Below are 18746 nucleotides of genomic sequence, written 5' to 3'. Positions count from 1 at the left end.
AGTATAATAATTCTCATAATTTTTTTCTGGTTTATTGTGAAGTAGGTTTATAGGTGTAGGCATAGGCGGTTCTGTCTGGTTAATTTAATTACATTTGGAGTCAAGCAGATTGCAAGCTTGAAATCATCAAAAGAAGCTAGGTGTAGAAATGTGCTCGAGATGCTAATGAGTGAACATGGATGCTGGCTTAGCATGTAAGGTGTGAAGGGAATTTCCATTGTTTTTTCAAAGGGATGTTAGTCTGTTTACAACTAGCCAGATAAGCAAGGCTAAGGAATGTATTTATTTTTCCCAAAGGCTACTGACAATCTTGGCAACATGAAAGTTTTTATATTATGAGGGAGATACAGTTTCAAAGACATATGGAACAACAGAATTTACAATAAAAGAGTGAGAAACATATATAAAGGAGAATGAAAGGCTATGTGAGGAGAGGGCACATAAGATCTAACAGGAGTGTGAGAAACAGCCTTCAAGACTCCAGCCAGTTGTGCATAAGTCTGCTGTGTAAAGTGACTTAAGTTGAGGAAACCATTAGAAATTCCACTGTCAAGTGGGTATTGTGTTAACTTGCTGGTTTTGTTTTAAATCTAAAATCTATTTTGGACTGTTGCCTTAAAGGGGGGTGTATCTGGGAGTCAGGTCAATTAGGAATTTTAGCATTTGGTATAGTAGTAATTGCAGTCATTTACATGTACTTGAAATCTTTTATTTTGTTAATAAACATTTTAATTAATTTTTTTTAAATCACTAAAGGTCTCAGCGGATGCATTACTTCGGAATTCAATGCACACATCTCGTAATAAATACAAATTGCAAAACCATTGTGAAAGCACAACCAAGTTTCCCTTGTGGATTTGGTCTACCTAGCACACCACATCTGCCAGGTCATAACAGTGTAACCATCAGAATTGCAACAAGAGGTACCTCAGCTTCATGGGCCAGATTATCAGGATTCATAGGTATTTCTGACAGATTATAGTTTGGACACCCCAGTTCCAGTGATGTTAAAGCCACAGAAATGCAAGAATACCCTCTAACAACAGAAAGTATGTACAAATGCAATGCAATTACTTGCTCATTTATCACAGGTTCATTGGCCTTGTACAATAATAGCCATTTTTTGAAAGCCCAGATCCCCAAAAAGCTGATTCTACACACTCAGACTTATGGAATTTTCACCCACAGAAGAGATAATCAAATTATTGTTTATTACTTGGATAAGAAAATACTAGGGTAGGTGGCTCATTTATCTCATTACCTCCAAAGTAAAGCCCAGTAGCTGTACACATGCGCCACTGTCCCTGGTACATTGCTGGCGTAGTTGGACTTCGCATCTGAACACTGACATCGGTAACTTCCTGAGGTTCCAGTGACCGGACCATCACCATGTTAACATGCCCAAATTGGTCACCTCCCACGTATTTTAAAGACACACCCGGAGGCCACTGTTCTGTGCCTAGGAAGGAGAGGGAAAAACAAAGAGACCAGTATTGTCTGTTCAAACATAGCAATTCAAGTGGTCAAAAACTATTATAAGAACAAAAACACTGGAAAAACTCAGTAGTTCTAGCAGCATCTGTGGACCGAGAAACAGAGTTAACATTTTGGGTCCAATACAACTCCGAGCAGGGTTCCGAAGAAGAGTCATATTAGACTCAAAGTATTAACTCTGTTTCTAACTGCTGAGTTTTCCAGCACTTTGTTTTTATTTCAGATCTCCAGCATCTGCAGTATTTTGCTGTTATTTGTCAAAAGTTAATACTTCAAACTGGAAAAATTACTAAACAAAAACAGAATTACCTGGAAAAACTCAGCAGGTCTGGCAGCATCGGCGGAGAAGAAAAGAGTTGACGTTTCGAGTCCTCATGACCCTTCGACAGAACTTGAGTTCGAGTTCAAGAAAGAGTTGAAATATATTTCAACTTTTTTTTGACTCGAACTTCAAGTTCTGAGTTCGAGTCCAAGAAAGAGTTGAAATATATTTCAACTTTTTTTTGACTCGAACTCAAGTTCTGTCGAAGGGTCATGAGGACTCGAAACGTCAACTCTTTTCTTCTCCGCCGATGCTGCCAGACCTGCTGAGTTTTTCCAGGTAATTCTGTTTTTGTTTTGGATTTCCAGCATCCGCAGTTTTTTTTTTTGTTTTTATCTCTGTGGAAAAATTACTAACTCAGTCCACTGAAGTAAATGTAACACTCCAAATTAGGGGGAAAAATGATTAATTGATTTATTCCACAAACTAATTCTGAAATGCAACACTAAAATAGAAAATGCATAAGTACAGAGTAAAGAATAAGCTTTAATTAACACAAAATAAATCATTTGATTCACAAAAGGTAAAACATGGATTTCAACTCCAGCATGAACTAAAAACATTTATTCATACTTTTTCTTCCCTAAATGTCCCTCAATAAACAAGAGAAGCATCACTGACAGGAGTTAGTCAGAAAAGATTCTCATTCAGACATATCACTGGGCTTATTTTACATTATCGATTAAACTGCACTTAAATCAATAAACTTCCATGTACTAATTTATTTAATTGTCTCTTATTCCAAACCACGACGGCAAACATCTATTACTGCCAGTAATTCACCCTGATTCAAAAGGAGACCTGAATCCAACTTATCCGATTATATTCGATAGATATGTTTAGGATATAAAATAATAAATACATTGTGCTTTGCTCATGACCAACATGGAAACATGACCCTCTTTCATGGAGTCTTATTTTTGTCAACCAAAAATGCTCTCCAAAACACCCCAAACCAAGAAGGGCAAATCTGTAAATCATGTGTTTTTTGAAAGTTCAAAGGAACATAGTGTCAAAAATTTCACATGCCCATCACTCCATATTGAGATCTCATGGGCATTTAAGAAACTGAATTTGAGATTACCAGCTACAGGTGGAGGAACATTTCGATGGATGGGAATGTATTACCTTTTGAGAGATGGTGCAATTCTCAAGACACAACATGTTGAAACAGAGTACAAGGCATGGACTTGCACTGCAGATTTGTAATGTACAGATTTGTCCTTCTGAATCCTTAAGAGGGCATTTTAGCTATAAAGGGCCAAGTACCGGCAGTGGCAGTGACAACTTGAGGTGATGAAACAAACTGATAAATTGAATTTATTAATTTGAGACGGTTCAAGTGCCCATCACAGCCACATAGTTGTAAGAAAATGCCAAACGACAGCCAGTATTTCTGGAAATATGAAGAGTGGAGGAAAAAAGCCACTTTCTGACCATCTGTTAAAGGAGAGGGTTAAGTGCACTTTACCGGCTATACTTTTCACAAGGGTAGAAAGAGAAAAAAAAGCAAGTGCCAGTAAGATTTTCAGCAATAGTTTTATGCCACATGTTGACAATTGCTTTGCAATTGATTACTTCTCAAATTGGATGTAATTTGATTTATTTCAATTATTAAATGCTGCAGTGTTATTACTATATTTGTATTGTATTCAAATACTGAAATATTTTTAAAGTTGTGTCACAATTTTGCAATTTATAGTTATTATATCATTTAGGATACTACAACCCAAATATCAATTACTTCCATAACACCCAGCAATTGTATCATAATTTTCATCCTTCAGTGTGAATATAAAATAGAGAGCTACAGAACAAGGCACAACTATGGCCTCATCCTAATGTATTCAACAAATGATCTTAGGGCTTAAAAATTTCCTAAATACACCAAAGTGACTTCCCTGATCAATGCCACCATCGTACGGTTCCCATGACTAATGTGGAAACATGACAAGGTTTCACTAAACCAAGGCTCCCATCACCAGAGCCTTCTTCCCCAACATTAGACAACAAAGTGCATATATCGACAAGGATTTCTTGCCCCACCCACCAGTTGGAAGGTGAGGGCAAGCATGCCTGTTGATTCTGCGAACCATGACTGAACTTTATGCTCTTCGGGCAATTAGTTGCCTGCAGTCATGGCTTCAGCCCCTCAGAAGCAGGATGTTGCAGCTCCAAGAAACACTGGCCAATCACATGACTGGCAGTTCAAGTCCCGGCAGTGTCACGAGGAGCAGTAATCACTGCTGGGGCTGTAGCAGGCCCCATGCCAGCTACCACTGAAGAGGCCGGGGGTAAAGATTGCGGCAGAGATCACCAGAGCCCGATGAAGGGGCAAGAAGGGGGAAGGGGAGGGAGAAGTCTTGCAGTGAGAGCAGCCCTTGCAACTCAGGAGGCCCTCCTTCATCCAAATGGTACCCAATCAGGAAAACCCCCACCTCACCCCCAAGCTGCAGGGGGGCCTCTCAGTTTTACTGGGCAGCCTCCCCAGGTAACAAGATGCCTATCCACCACTGGTAACATATGGACGGTGGCAGGAAGGGGTCCATAAGTGACATTAATTGGTCCAAGGGTGAGTGGACTGTCCACCATCTCCTGAGTCACTAGTGGAATACTAGCAGAAACAGGAAGATTATGGGAATGGCAACCCCATCATTCCACTCGATTTTACATGCCTCCCCCCTCCACCGGCCATCTCCTCAACGCTCACTCAAAACTATACCACTATTCCAGCTCAATCACTGAAAAATTATTCCTAGGTGAAATAACATAGGTTTCCATCAACTACAAACTAATATACACATCTATCAGATTATGAAACAAATTTGATGTCTGTTGTAAATTTTAAATGGCTTAGTTTGCCTTTCACAATAACAGCAACTTGTATTTATAATCACACCTTCAACTTTGGGACCTCAAAATATTCCAAAACTCTTCACAGAAAAATGAACAAAACTTGACACCAAGTCAAATAAGGAAATATTAGGGCAGATGACCAAAAGCTTGCAAAAAAAAAGTTAAGTTTAAAAGGAACATGTTGAATGAGAAGAGAGGGAGGGGTGGGAGCAGACATTTAGGGATTACAGAGCTTAAAGTCCAGGCATCTGAAGATACCGGGCAGCTGAAGATACCGCCATCAGTGGTGGACTGAATGAAATCAGGGATGCTCAAGGGGCCAAAATTAGGGGAACACAGAGATCTCAAGAGGATTGCAGGGCTGAAGGAGATATCAAAGAGAGGGGTGAGCCATACAGGAATTTGAAAACAAGGATGAGAATTTTAAAATCAAGATGTTGCTCAATAGTGGGCCAGCGTCAGTCAGCAAGCACAGATGTAATGCGTGAATGGGACTTGGTGTGAACTAGGACACAGGGAGCAGAGTTTTGGATGGCCTCGATTATACAAAGGATGGAATGTGGCAAGCTGGCCAGGAATGCATTAGAATAGACAAGTCTGGGGGTAACAAAGGGATGGACAAGGATTTCAGCAACAGATGAACTGAGGCAAGGGCTGAGTCTCACGCAGTTAAAGGCTGAAATAAGGGGTTTAAGTGACAGCACGGGTATAAGTTAATTCGGGGCCAAATATGATTCTAAGTTGCAAGCAATCTGGTTCAGCCTCAAACTAATAGCAGGGAGAATGGTGGAGTTGGTGACTAGGGAACAGAATTTTTGGCAGGAACCGAAGAGCGGCTTCAGTCTTTCCAATGTCCAGCAGGAGGGAATTTATGCTTATCCAGTATCAAATGTCTAATAGTCTAACAATTTGGAAACAGAAAGGTGGTTAGATAGAGCTGGGTGCTGTCAACGTACTTGTGGAAACTGATGCATTATATTCAAATGAAGTTATGCAGATGAGAAATAGGAAAGAGTCAAGGATAGATTTTTGGAGGAAAACCAGGGCAAGTGTGGAAGTGGGAAGAGACGCCATCACAAATGATTTTCTTGCTGCAATTACTAAAGTATGGGACTAGGCGAATGGCAACTCAGGATGTGGACAACAGTGGAGAGGAAATGGAGGAGGATGGTGTGATCAACCGTAGCAAGATTACAGCCATGTCCAGGAGAATGAGGAGGGATAGTTCACCTTCAGCACAGACACAAAGAATGTCATTTGTGGTCTTGATAACAACCATTTCAGTCCTGTGACAGAGTGGGAACTTGATTGGAGGGAAAGATGGACACAAATTTAGTAGGTGACATGCAAGGGAGGCTGGAGATGGGAAATTCACAAGGATGAATTTTCTTCTGAGGGCTGATGATGCCAGATTTGAAGGAGACAAAGTTAGTATCTTGAGAAATAAAGAGAGAGAGAGAGAACGAACCATTAACAATATGGGAGCCAGGTAGGAACGTTAGGTGGTTAGGAGCTCAGTGAGAATAGGGTTGAGAGAGGAGGTCCATCCCATGGACAGGATGAGCTCTAGCAAGTTATAAGTTTGGGTTCGGGCAGGGGGAACCTTAGTGCTGGCCCAGTGGGCTGGAGGGAAGAGGGGAAAGCAGCATGGGCAGCTGATCAGATGAATACCATTCTTAGTGTTGAAGAGCTACTCACAATTGTTGAAAATGAGGGTGGGAGAGACAGGAAGAGGTACTTAAGGCAACAGTATGCAGTAGAGCATAAAAGCCAGCTGCTATCTTAGCATTCCAGGATGATCCTGGAACAGTGTATATTTCTAACTGACAACAGTAGAACGTGACTGTTTTATACATGCCAGTCAAATCTGGTGGTCTACGATTAAAGCATTAACTATCATGTCCATTCAAGTCCCTTGGATTTATGGGACGAGGACCACATTAGGGGGTACAGCCAGGGTGAGAGAGAGTAATGGTTTTAAATTGGATTAAGACAACAGGAGATTTTTCTGAAAGATAAATAGCTCCCTTCACTCAATTGAGCGAAGAAATAATAAGGGACTTCGATCGCACAACTAGAAGGTCTAATTTATAGGATGCAGTAAGTAGAAATCGAGACTAAATGAACTGCATTTGAGCAGCATAAACAAACATGATATAATGCTTTTTTTAATTCACTCATGGGGTGCGGGTTTCGCTGGCTGGGCCACCATTTTATTGCCCATCCCTAGTTGCTCTTGAGAAGGTGGTGGCAAGCTGCCTTCTTGAACCGCTGCAGTCCATGTGGTGTAGGTATACCCAAGGTGCTGTTAGGGAGGGAATTCCAGGATTTTGACCCAGCGACAGTGAAGGAACGCAATATATTTCCAAGTCAGCATGGTGAGTGACTTGGAGGGGAACATCTAGTTGGTGGTGTTCCCATCTATCTGTTGCCCTTGTCCTTCTAGATGGCAGTGGTCATGAGTTTGGAAGGTACTGTCGAACGAGCCTTGGTGAATTCCTGCTGTGCATCTTGTAGATGGCACACACTGCTGCTACTGTGCATCAATGGTGGAGGGAGTGTGTGTTTGTGGATGTGGTGCCAATCAAGCAGGCGGCTTTGTCTTGGATGGTGTCAAACTTCTTCTTGAGTGTTGTGGGAGCTGCACTCATCCAGGCAAGTGGGGAGTATTCCACCACATTCCTGACTTATGCCTTGTAGATGGTGGAGAAGCTTTGGGGAGTCAGGGGGTGGGTTACTCGTCACATGATTCATAGCTTTTGACCTGATCTTATAGCCATAGTATTTATATGGCTAGTCCAGTTCAGTTTCTGGTCAATGGGACCCCCCAGAATGTTGATAGTCGAGAATTCAGAGACAGTAAAGCCATTGAACATCAAGAGACAAGGTTAGATTCTACCTTGTTGGAGAAGGTCATTGCCTGCCACTTGTGTGATGCGAATGTTACTTGCCACTTGTCAGCCCAAGCCTGGGTATTGTCCAGGTCTTTCTGCATTTGGACATAGGCTGCTTCAGTATCTGAGGAATCGCGAATGGTGCTGAACATTGTTCAATCACCAGCAAACATCCCCAGTTCTGACCTTATGATGGAAGGAAGGTCACCGATGAAGCAGCTGAAGATGGTTGGGCCGAGGACACTACCCTGAGGAACTCCTGTAGTGATGTCCTGTAGCTGAGATGACTGACCTCCAACAACCACAACCATCTTCCTTTGTGCTAGGTATGATTCCAACCAGTGGAGGGTTTACCCCTGATTCCCACTGACTCCAGTTTTGCTAGGGCTCCATGATGCCACACTCAGTCAAATGTTGCCTTGATGTCAAGAGCAGTGACTTTCACCTCACCTCATGAGTTCAGCTCTTTTGTCCATGTTTGAACCAAGGCTGTAATCAGATCACGAGCTGAGTGGCCCTGGGCATCAGTGGGCAGGTTATTGCTAAGCAACTGCCAGTTGATAGCACTGTTGATCCGCTTTTCCATTACTTTACTGATAATCGAGAGTAGGCAGATGGGACGGTAATCAACCAAGTTGGATTTGTCCTGCTTTTTGTGTACAGGACAGACCTGGGCAATTTTCCACTTAGCCGGGTAGATGCTAGTGTTGTAGCTATACTGGAACAGCTTGGCTAGGGGCGCAGCAAGTTCTGGAGAACAAGTCTTCAGTACTATTGCTGGGATATTGTCAGGGCCCACAGCCTTTGCAGTGTCCAGTGCCTTCAGCCGTTTCTTGATATCATCTGGAGTGAATCGAATTGGCTGAAAACTGCCATGTGTGATACTGGGGACCTCCGGAGGGAGCAGAGTTGAATGATCCACTCAGCACTTCTGGCTGAAGATTGTCGCAAATCTTTAGCCTCATCTTTTGCACTGATGTACTGGGCTCCTCCAGCATTGAGGATGGGGATATTTGTGGAGCCTCCTCCTCCAGTGAGTAGTTTAATTGTCCACCACCATTCATGACTGGATGTGGCAGGATTACAGAGCTTAGGTCTGATCCATTGGTTGTGGGGTCGCTTAGCCCTGTCTATCACTTGCTGCTTGTGCTGTTTGGCATGCAAGTAGTCCTGTGTTATAACTTCACCAGGGTGACATCTCATTTTTAGGTATGCCTGGTGCTGCTCCTGGCATGCCCTCCTGCATTCTTCACTGAACCAGGGTTGATCCCCTGGCTTGATGGCAGTGGTAGAGTTGGGGATATACTGGGCCATGAGGTTACAGATTGTGTTCAAGTACAATTCTGCTGCTGCTGATGGCCCACAGGGCCTCATGGATGCCCAGTCTTGAGTTGATAGATCTGTTCGAAATCTATCCCATTTTGAACAGCGGTAGTGCCACACAACACAATGGAGGGTATCTTCAATGTGAAGATGGGCACGTCTCCACAAGGACTGCATGGTGGTCACTCCTACCAATACAAATGCATCTGCAGCAGATAGGTTGGTGATGATGAGATCAAGTGGATTTTTCCCTCTTGTTGGTTCCCTCACCACTTGCCGCAGGCGCAGTCTAGCAGCCATGTCCTTTAGGACTCAGCCAGCTGGTCAGTACTAGTGCTACCAAGCTACTCTTGGTGGTGGACAATGAAGTCCCCCACCCAGAGTACGTTCTGCACACCTTGTAACCCTCAGTGCTTCCTCCAGGTGCTGTTCAACATGCAGAAGCACTGTTTAATCAGCTGCTGTGTTAATGCAACTTCTGTGAAGCCCCAAATCTACATATTTGAACTGAAGCTTTTATATTGTGAACTTTAATCATTTCTGAAGTTTTGCCCAACTTGAATCATGAATCAAGTGCTTAAAAAGATGGCACAGAGGGAAAAAAACCCTCCCAAGTTTTTAACCACCAATTGGATTATCAAGCACTTGTCTAACAACTATAATGAGACAAACAAAATAATTCAAAGGTTTGCTGCTTCACACACAAATTCTAACAAAGACAGTAATTAACCCAATACTTCTGCTTTTGTTTGTTCTCTCCTGTACTAACCAGGCAATTCACAAATAAATTAGTTGCTGTAGTCCGGCTGTGTAACCTGCATCATTTCAAAAGTATAATAGTACACAACTACATTTAATTCAGCATTCAGATAACTTCTGGGGAGGAACAACATCAACTCTGCAAGTCATACAATTTTGTTGGAGCAAATTACTGAGAAGTTATAGATGTTGAAGCTCAGAAGATAAGTTCAATTACTGGTCAAAATCAAGTATTCCAATAGCCAGTAAAAACTAGCAAATTACTCTAAATTAACCACTTATGTTCTAATAGACACATTCTTATTTCCTCTACCAAAATAAACTAGTCAACAAAACATGAACATGTAAGTGGAAACCGCTTACAAGTGAAACTCTAAACAATAGCCCCACAGTATGTCTTTAATTGGTACTACAGAACTGAAAAGATGATACTGCTATAAATTTCACACCATACTGTGGTGGTATTTTCTTTGAAGTTTTTGAACATTAAGTTACTGACTCCATCTGACTCCATCTATTTTCAAATCCAGGTTGCCCCGTGTTCTGGCTTGTGTCCACTATTGCTCTCCCAGTTGCAGACACATCAGGTACAAAGAAGGCCTCCTGGGTCTTTGGCTTGGTTGTGTTAGAGGATGGAGCTATCAAACCACTACAAGTTCAGATGCCCTGTCTATAACGTGAACACTGAGATATACGAAGAAGTCATCAGTGGAAGGCTTGAGATTATTTCTGAGCATTAAAAGAACAAATATTTTGAGTTCCATCATGGTATTCTGGAAGTATGGATATCTGGCACAATTACTAGCCTTCCACAAGTCACATTTTCCCACATGTACACTCCTCAATACTTGGCTTATTTTCTATCCAAATTGAGCATGCTTATCTAACTGTTTTACTGTTGAATTCCCAGTTCACCAAATTCTGTGTAATCTTTGCCTATTTTTCCATGATTACTTGTATTTGACTGCAGCCTCTTGCAACCAAAAAGGTAAATGTCTGCCTCAGTATGGTTGCCCACCCAAGCATAAAGCTCCCAATGGACTTTAAAGAGCAGCGGTTTGTAAACCATGTCAAAAGAGCGACTGGGGTCACGCATGGAAGAACAGACTGCTAAAGTGCTCATTCCAGTTTGATTCATGTTTCCCTTAAGCCTGTTTTAAAATTTCAATTTGTAAACTCTCCAACACTCGCCAAGTTTGCGGACTGTAACTGGGGACATGTCCATGACCCCTGCTGACCTATTCCTGTGTAAAACGGACCTGGAGCATGAACTCGAGTTGTGGAAATGGTTGCACTTGAACATTACCAAATTGCTGTCCCTTACACTCTCTCTATTGTAGAATCTGTCTGCTTAGATGAGTATGTCCCAGTTTCTCCCTCTTATGCCTTTCCTTTCTAACCCACCCTGATTTTTCCCTGCAAATCAAATTTCTGGGAGTATCACATTGACTGAAAGATCATAGTTGAGGACAGCTGCTGCAAGTTAATTACCCATGCCGAAATAGTAATGCTATTCCATTGTTAATGAAGTAGCTCTTTTGAAAGGATACAACTTATAAATATAGCAGTTGCTGCAACTTTGGAAGCTAACTCCTCAGTGCATTGAGTTTAACTGAAAGTGCAGCCAGAATTACATATTAATATTTTTGAAAACATGCAAAAATGTTCTGCCGTGCTCTCAACTCTTTCCCCCCACCTCCCCACAGCTCTCACTGTGCACCAACTTTGATAAGTCAAAATGGGATCCCAATGGGAAAAAGTTTGGGAAGCACTGCTTAAGAGGTACAGTGATTCACATATTGGTCTTCTGCAAAATGACTGCAATTGCTCATTTAAGTAGAAGCCGAATCTCCACACAAGTTGGAACAAGTCCATCATCCATTCAGGACAATCATTGGGACTGGTTTCTTTTGGGGTATTATGCTAAGATACTAATTAAATCTTGCCCCTTCCCTCCAAGCAGAACAGAGTGACCACCCACAAGCTAACTTTCAGTTTTATAAAAGGAGGCAGCCAACTCTACAGTTTAAAATCACAAAGATAATTTGTCTGATACTAACTAGCTAAAATATTCCAGGTCAGAGTTCGTTTCAGTGAGGAAAAGGAGCATGACAAAATTACATGGAGAAAAATATATCCAAAGGAGTCAAAATGTATACTGAAGTTAATGCAATTGTATATATTAATTTTCCTCTATACATCTTAGGACAAGTTCACTGATCTACAAAGATTGCATAGTGGTGATTTGATGCGACAGGTTCTCTTCAGGTTCATATAGGAATTATCAAATATTTGTGTTCTTCTGCAAGCTTCTTGTGCTTGATGTCACTGATCATTCCCATTAGTGAATCCTACATCCCATGACCCAGAGAGCACTTTAAGCCTACTCAACATATGTATGAATGATCAGGAGACCCAGGGATCATCACAGAGAACCCTTACTCTGTGCACTGGTTGGAGTTTATCTTATGATTCTCCTCTCTTCAGAATGCAGGCTAAGCCAGAGCGAAACTCAGGTTCCAAACCAACAGCTGATTATTTTGATAAGTGAACAGTATGCAATGAAAATGTGAATCACAATTATTCTCCGGGATGTAAGAAATAATACGGATGCCAATCATTTCATCTTAATAGATTTTAAAAACAGAAGTTTACTTGCTGTAACTTTAATGTGTCCCAGTTTAAAAAGAGAACTATCCTGCTGCTGATTGGAATGCTGAAGTTGTCTCTCCTCAGTGAAACAAGGTTTCACCATGAGAATATTTCAATCCCTTAGTTTTGTAGTTCAAAAAGAAATGGGCTACTATGTCAACCAAACACAAAAGGTTAACTGCACTTATCAGTCCTGAATGGTTAGAATCTGACAGGATCAACAATGTGATTAAACATCTTGCCTTGGATTTTTAAACAATTAACTTCTTAGCCATTCCATTGCATTTTCCCAAGTAATTGTGAAGGCAACTGCAGCCAACTTTGTCTGGACTTCAGCCGTAAGTGTTTACAGCATAAAAAGGAGGCTACCATTTTGTTACAGTAACTGAAAAAAATGTCCCACAATTAAAGGCCTCCTTAAGCACATTATTTAATGCTGTTTTCAACATCTTTTATTTAAAGGGTACAATTGTTTCTGTGTCAACCATTTCCTGTGGTAAAGCATTTCTTCTTTTTTCAATGCATAAAGGATCGCCTTCCCGTTCTTTTATTTTTAAATTAATGGTCATTCTGCACTAACAGATTGAAGTCTTTCCTTATCCAGTTGATCAAAACAGTCCATAAGTTTTTTAAAAACTCATTATAGCCTTCTCTGTTCTAGTGGCCAATAGCCCCAATACCTCAAGTCCTTCAGTGCTTCAACTTTGACCAAAGTAAGGTTTCTATGATTCTTGGATATGGGAGTGGTGCCAGAGAACTAGGACATTGCAAATGTTTCTTCCCTTTTTGGAACAGGTGTGAGAGATAAACAAGGCAACTACAGGACAGTCAGTATAACATCAGTGTTGGAGAAACTTTGAAAGGCCATCATCAGGAGCAAAATTGTCACTTGGAAGTGCATGGGTAAATAAATAATAGCTAATATGGATTTGTTAAAGGCAAATCATGTCTGACTAACTAGATTAAGTTCAATGAAATAGCAAAGATTGATAAAGTTAAGGCAGTTGGCAGTGCAATGCAACAGAAAAATTGTAAACTTGAAGCCCATGAGATTGAAGGGACAGTGCCTCAGCCAATTTTATTTCCATGTTGAAAAAGTAGAGTAACAACTTTTTGTACTAGTAGGAAAGTATTCAGCAGTGTTCCCTGGGGTCAGTATCAGGACCACTGCATATATATTTTGATATATATGTTAATGACTTGGATTTGGGGAGACAGGGAATAATTTCAAAGTTTGAAAATGTAATAAAAAGTGAGGAAGATACGTTCAGAACTCTGACTCGTGAAATAGGCAGATTAAATTTAGTGTGAAGCAATGCATTTTGGGAGTAAAAATTACAAGAAAAAATATAATCTAAATGATGCAATTTTAAAGGAGGCACCAAAACAGAGATACCCGGTGATACATGAGCAAAAATCTTTGAAGGTGGCAGGACAAGATGATCAGGCTGTTTTAAAAAAAAAGCCAAATGCAATCCTTGACTTTATAAACACGCACGAAGGCAAGGAAGTTATGCTGAACCTTTATAAATCACGAGGTGAAACGTCAATTGGTGTAATGAGTCCAATTCTGGGCATCATACTTTAAAAAGGCCATCAAGAGGGCATTCATAAGAATGGTAGCAAGGATGAAGGCTTTCAGTTGTCCAGGAACACTAGAGAAACTAGAATTGTTCTTCTTGGAACACAGAAGGTTAAAGTAACATTCAATATAGGTGTTGACAGTTTCTCCTGATCTCCTGTGCTTGCACTGGCAGGAGGGTCAGTTAATAGAGAACACATTTTAAATAATTGGCAAAACATCCGGGGGGGGAGGTATGAGGAGAATTTAAAAAAAACAAGTTATGATGATCTGAAATTAATTGCCTGAAAGGGGAGTGCAAGGGAATTCAATGGGTAATTGAAAAATATACAGGGCGAAGGGGAGTATGACAAATTGACAGCTTTTTTTCAGAGAGCCACTGACACAGGCACATGGGGGTCAAATAGCCTATTTTTGTGCTGTATGGTTCTATAAAACTTATTTTCACTTCTTTAGTCTGGTCTCTATGATCCAGTTTAGAAACTGGAAATTCTTCTGGCGTTATTTTTTTAATTGCTTCATCACTTATACTCGCACATTCAATAAGTTATATATTTGAATTTTCAGATCTTTATTCATCCACTTCTTCAGCCCTTTTCCATCAAGTGTATACCTACATTTTGCTTTTTCCCCTCAAAATGCATTAACTTACACTGATTCATGTTAAATTTTATCTGCTTCCAGCATGTCTATTCCACTGAAGATATTCTATACCTTCTTAAAGTTTATTTACAGTCCATCTCACTGATAAACCCCATGCAAATGCATTATTGACAAATTTTGGGACTATGCTCCCGATGTCCTAGTCCGAATCATTGACACACTAAGAACACAAAAGATTGGCTTGGGGATACATCACTCCATACTCTTCTTCAATCAAGCAACAACCAGTTACCCAAACTACTAAGATAAAAGCAAAATACTGCAGATACAGGCCCAAATACTCCTTTCAAGTGAAGCAGCACTTCACTTGCACTTCCCTCAATTTGGTCTACTGCATTCACTGCTCCCAATGTGGTCTCCTCTACATTGGAGACACCAAACATAGACTTGGTGACCGCTTTGAGGAATGCTTCTGTCCGCAAGCATAACCCAGACCCTCCTGTAGCTTGCCATTTCAACACACCATCCTTCTCTCACGCCCACATGTCCGTCCTTGGCCTGCTGCAATGTTCCAGTGAAGCTCAATGCAAACTGGAGGAACAGCACCTCATCTTCCAATTTACAGCCTTCCGGACTTAACATGAACAATTCAACAATTTCAGACCATGAGCTCTCTCCTCCATCCCCACCCCTTTCTGATCCCCCCACCTTTTTTCTTATTAATTTTTATTTTTAAATTTCTATTTATTTACTTAGTTTATTTTTCCCCCACTTATTTTCATTATTATTTTAAAATTTTATTCATTGTTTTATACCCAGCTTTTTGCCTTTTCAATCTTCTTTCCCATCACCATCCCCTCCCCCGACCCCATCCCTACTAGGGCCATCTGTCACTTTCCAGAGTGCTTACCCTGGTTCGACCATTATCACATTTTGCTTTCCACTCTTAATGTCACCATTAGCACCTCCTTTAGCAAGAACCACCACTATTAACAACCCTTTGACCTTTTGATTATGATATCTTTCGCAATCTCTCCTTTGCCTTCACCTATCTTTTTGGGAATATGGTGGCAATCTGTAAAGAAGGATGTATGTGTATCCATGATTAATAAAACTGGGGGAGGGTTAGTAAAGATAACTTATCTGTGGGAACTGAGAGGTGAAGGGTAAAGGTGCTAGGTGCACGCATTTGTAATGAGAGGCTATGGTGAGGTTGAATGTACGAATTAATAGGCTGGATTTTAAAATTTGCATTATGTGATAGGTAGGGATGTGACTTCTCAGCTGTTAAATTTCAATGGGTAGTATAGAAGTGACAAAGGACTTATGCAACTTAAAAAGGTTTCATAACTAAACGAGATGGGGTTATTAATTTTAATTTAACCAAAAAGTGGAAGTAATAGAAAAACATGAAAGATTTTTATATTTTGGAAATGTTGAGTTCAAAGACATCCTTAGAGCAATGGAGTCTAAAATGAAAGGAAAAAAAGATAAAGTAAAGATGTTTAGTTGAGTTGTGTTGGCTGTGTGGGGATGTCCTGAGACCTGCTCTGTACTGAGGAAAGTTATGAATTTGAAGCAGCCATCCAGTTTCAAGCCAGAAAAGTCTTTGCTTTCAGAAAGCAGTCTTCTTCTCAACTTCCTTCAGATTACCACAACAGAGTGGAAGAGAATGAGATGTTGTGTGGTATACCTTTACTGAAGTGGCAGCAGTTTTTGCCTTGGGTAATATTACTGGATTTTTATGGTTAAAAGTCTTTAAGGGGACTGTTGCCAAGTAGTTTACTTGTGTGTTCTGACCAAGTGGGCTTTTTTGGAGAATGTTTTGTAAGACTATTTTAACTGTGCAATTTTAATCTTGTGCGCTAAAGATTTTTTTCTTTTCGTTAATAAATCTTTTAATTTTAAAATCTTCAAAGTATTACTGGGATTCTATGCTTCTGGGATCAATAGTTGTCCTCCTTGTTTTCAAAATACAAAAAAAAAAGTTATGATCAGTAAGCCAAGTTTCTCTCTGGGATTTGGCTTGCTCAGTAAATAGCCGACTGCGGTCATAACTTCCTGGAAGTGTGCCTGTGTCTTAGATTCCTCGACCAGTGGAAACAATCTCTCAGCATCTACCCTATCTATCAAGCCACTGCAGACTCTTGCATTTTCAATGAGATCGCCTCTTATTTACATAAACGTAAGCATTTTTTAAAATGAGTTTTGTGTTGCTTTCCTAACTGCCAAACCTTAATAATCTTCAGGAAACTTAGGATATGTCCCTTACAAAGAATTTTGGAAAGAGTGGAAAAAAAAGGCAAGATGTGGGGACTTGTAGCCTTTTATTAATTAGCACCCAAAGGGTTGAACTTGATGGTATCAGCAAACCATGCAAAGCACTACATGTTTATGCATACATTCTGCTGACAGAAAGGCTGAAAAAGTCTGTGTGGCAAATGGTATGTGCTGTGTAATTCTGAGTTGCCCCATTGTATCCTATTCCCATATTTATGACCTCTCCTCTTAATCTATTTGTTAACATAGGTCTTGTCTGCAAAACTTTTCACTCACATCATTGTAACAGAGTCCGTTCAGCATCTTCATTACATGTACAAGGAGATCTGAAATTCACTCAAAGTTATCTCCAATATCTCCCTATTCTGACACAAGGATAAAGCCCAAGAAGCATTCTCAGAATAGATTCAGATTCCAGGTACAAAAATCAAATCAACAATATAGGTTTTATCATCCAAGACCACCAAATAACATTGTGAACAATTAGTCAATTAATTCCATTTTATAAACCTTTTTCACAACTTTCATTCAAACTGGGCTTTTATGGCTAGCTGCATGCCAAAACGTCAACTCAAACCAATCTTTTTAGAATTGTGCCCCCCCAAATAAAAATAATTTTACTTCTGCTTCAAATATGAGGCTATAACCAATTGCTAACGTGCAACCAGCCTAATCCACAATCCTAAGCACTCACTAAAATTTAACCGCCTCACCTTCTAAAACCAATATGAATTAGAAAAACACCATAAATCCACTTCACATCTCTAACTGATCTCACTCCTTGCAAAATATGCCAATACATCACAGGCTAGTGATACAATTAATTTCTCAACCAACAAAGTGCCCAATCAGAACACCAATTCAAATCTCTAATCTCTCGTGAACTGCAATCGCAGTTAAATGATTTTGGGGTAAAGTGGCACATAATAATGGTTTGACCTCCCCAAAAACAATAATGAACATCTGGCCCAAGTTAATCTTACCCCACCTCATCCTACTCCCAAACTTCCTCCTAGTGAACAGTGACAAAGCAATATTCATACTGGCTTTGGCAACAGGTGTCCTACCAAGGGAATGTTGCATAAGTCATCTTAAAGCAAATGGCAAAGAAGGGCAGTGGAACAACCATACAGTTAACCGCAAACCTTTCTGTATTATTTTCTGCAAACACTGTCCCTTTGATAGGAAAGTTATATAGAATATGTTGGGATGCTTATCAGCTTTACAGTAAAAAAAAATCTCCAAAGGCATTGCTCACGGTCAGTCAAATGATAAGCTACTTACATCATGAATTTTAAAATAAATATATTGTTCCTTCACTTGGTGTTGCAGATTACCTTCAACAGCTTAAGTCACAGAGTGTCCTTGATCTGTGGATTCCCAAGAAAGAATCAATGGTGTAATTTGTAGAAGTTTTTTTTCATGTAAATCTAAGCTCAACAATTATTGATACCTGGAATCTTGTCTGTGGTTTCTTCTCCTTTTCCCCAAAAGGAAAAAGCCAAGGTGATCAACATCACAGCACATGGCATGGAAGCAATAACAATTAAATGTGTTGGCCAAGATAGACATCCTTCCATTTGTCTGTGATTCAATAAACTCATGTATTTGTTGGCTTTATAGTAATATTTAACCTTTTAAAATCTCAGTCAAGGCAGATAATTACCTGTGTTCTGTATCCTCCATGTTTTGGTGAACTGGGTGTCAGGTGGAACAGACTCCCCCTCTCCTATTGTAACATCTTCTACAAATGACATAGAAGGTGCATTTATATTTGGGCTCTCAAAGTCATAGTAAGCACCAATGGCAGCCTGCAAATTCCTGAAAAACAAAATAAAAAGTTTCTTGATCAATTATCTGAAATCAAATATTTGAAGTTTTTTGAGATAACATATTGGATACATGCTGTAACAGACCTGCACATAAATCCCCAGAAAATTGAATTCAACAAGTGTCACTGGAAAAAAAGTTTGCCCATTCA

The 18746-nt window shown here is 40.2% G+C and overlaps 1 protein-coding gene across 22 annotated transcripts in view; it reads right to left on the bottom strand.

Annotated features, from left to right (window-relative positions):
- The window catches only part of ilrun (inflammation and lipid regulator with UBA-like and NBR1-like domains), a 107705-nt gene that overhangs the window by 61609 nt on the left and 27350 nt on the right, over positions 1-18746 (bottom strand). For all 22 annotated transcript variants that reach the window (XR_005943949.1, XR_005943942.1, XR_005943951.1 and 19 more), the window contains exons 2-3: positions 18432-18586; positions 1262-1459 (exon numbers count right to left, since the gene is read on the bottom strand). Coding sequence is in view for 6 of the 22 variants with exons in the window: in XM_041194854.1 (XP_041050788.1) it covers positions 1262-1459; positions 18432-18586 (353 nt within the window). In the remaining 16 variants the exon portion in view is untranslated. The remainder of the gene's footprint in view (positions 1-1261; positions 1460-18431; positions 18587-18746) is intronic.

Source organism: Carcharodon carcharias, chromosome 9 (assembly GCF_017639515.1).
Source record: "Carcharodon carcharias isolate sCarCar2 chromosome 9, sCarCar2.pri, whole genome shotgun sequence".
In the NCBI taxonomy this organism is placed as follows: Eukaryota; Metazoa; Chordata; class Chondrichthyes; order Lamniformes; family Lamnidae; genus Carcharodon; species Carcharodon carcharias.
The sequence above is the reverse complement of the archived record's forward strand: the minus strand, read 5'-3'. Positions and strand labels throughout refer to the sequence as shown.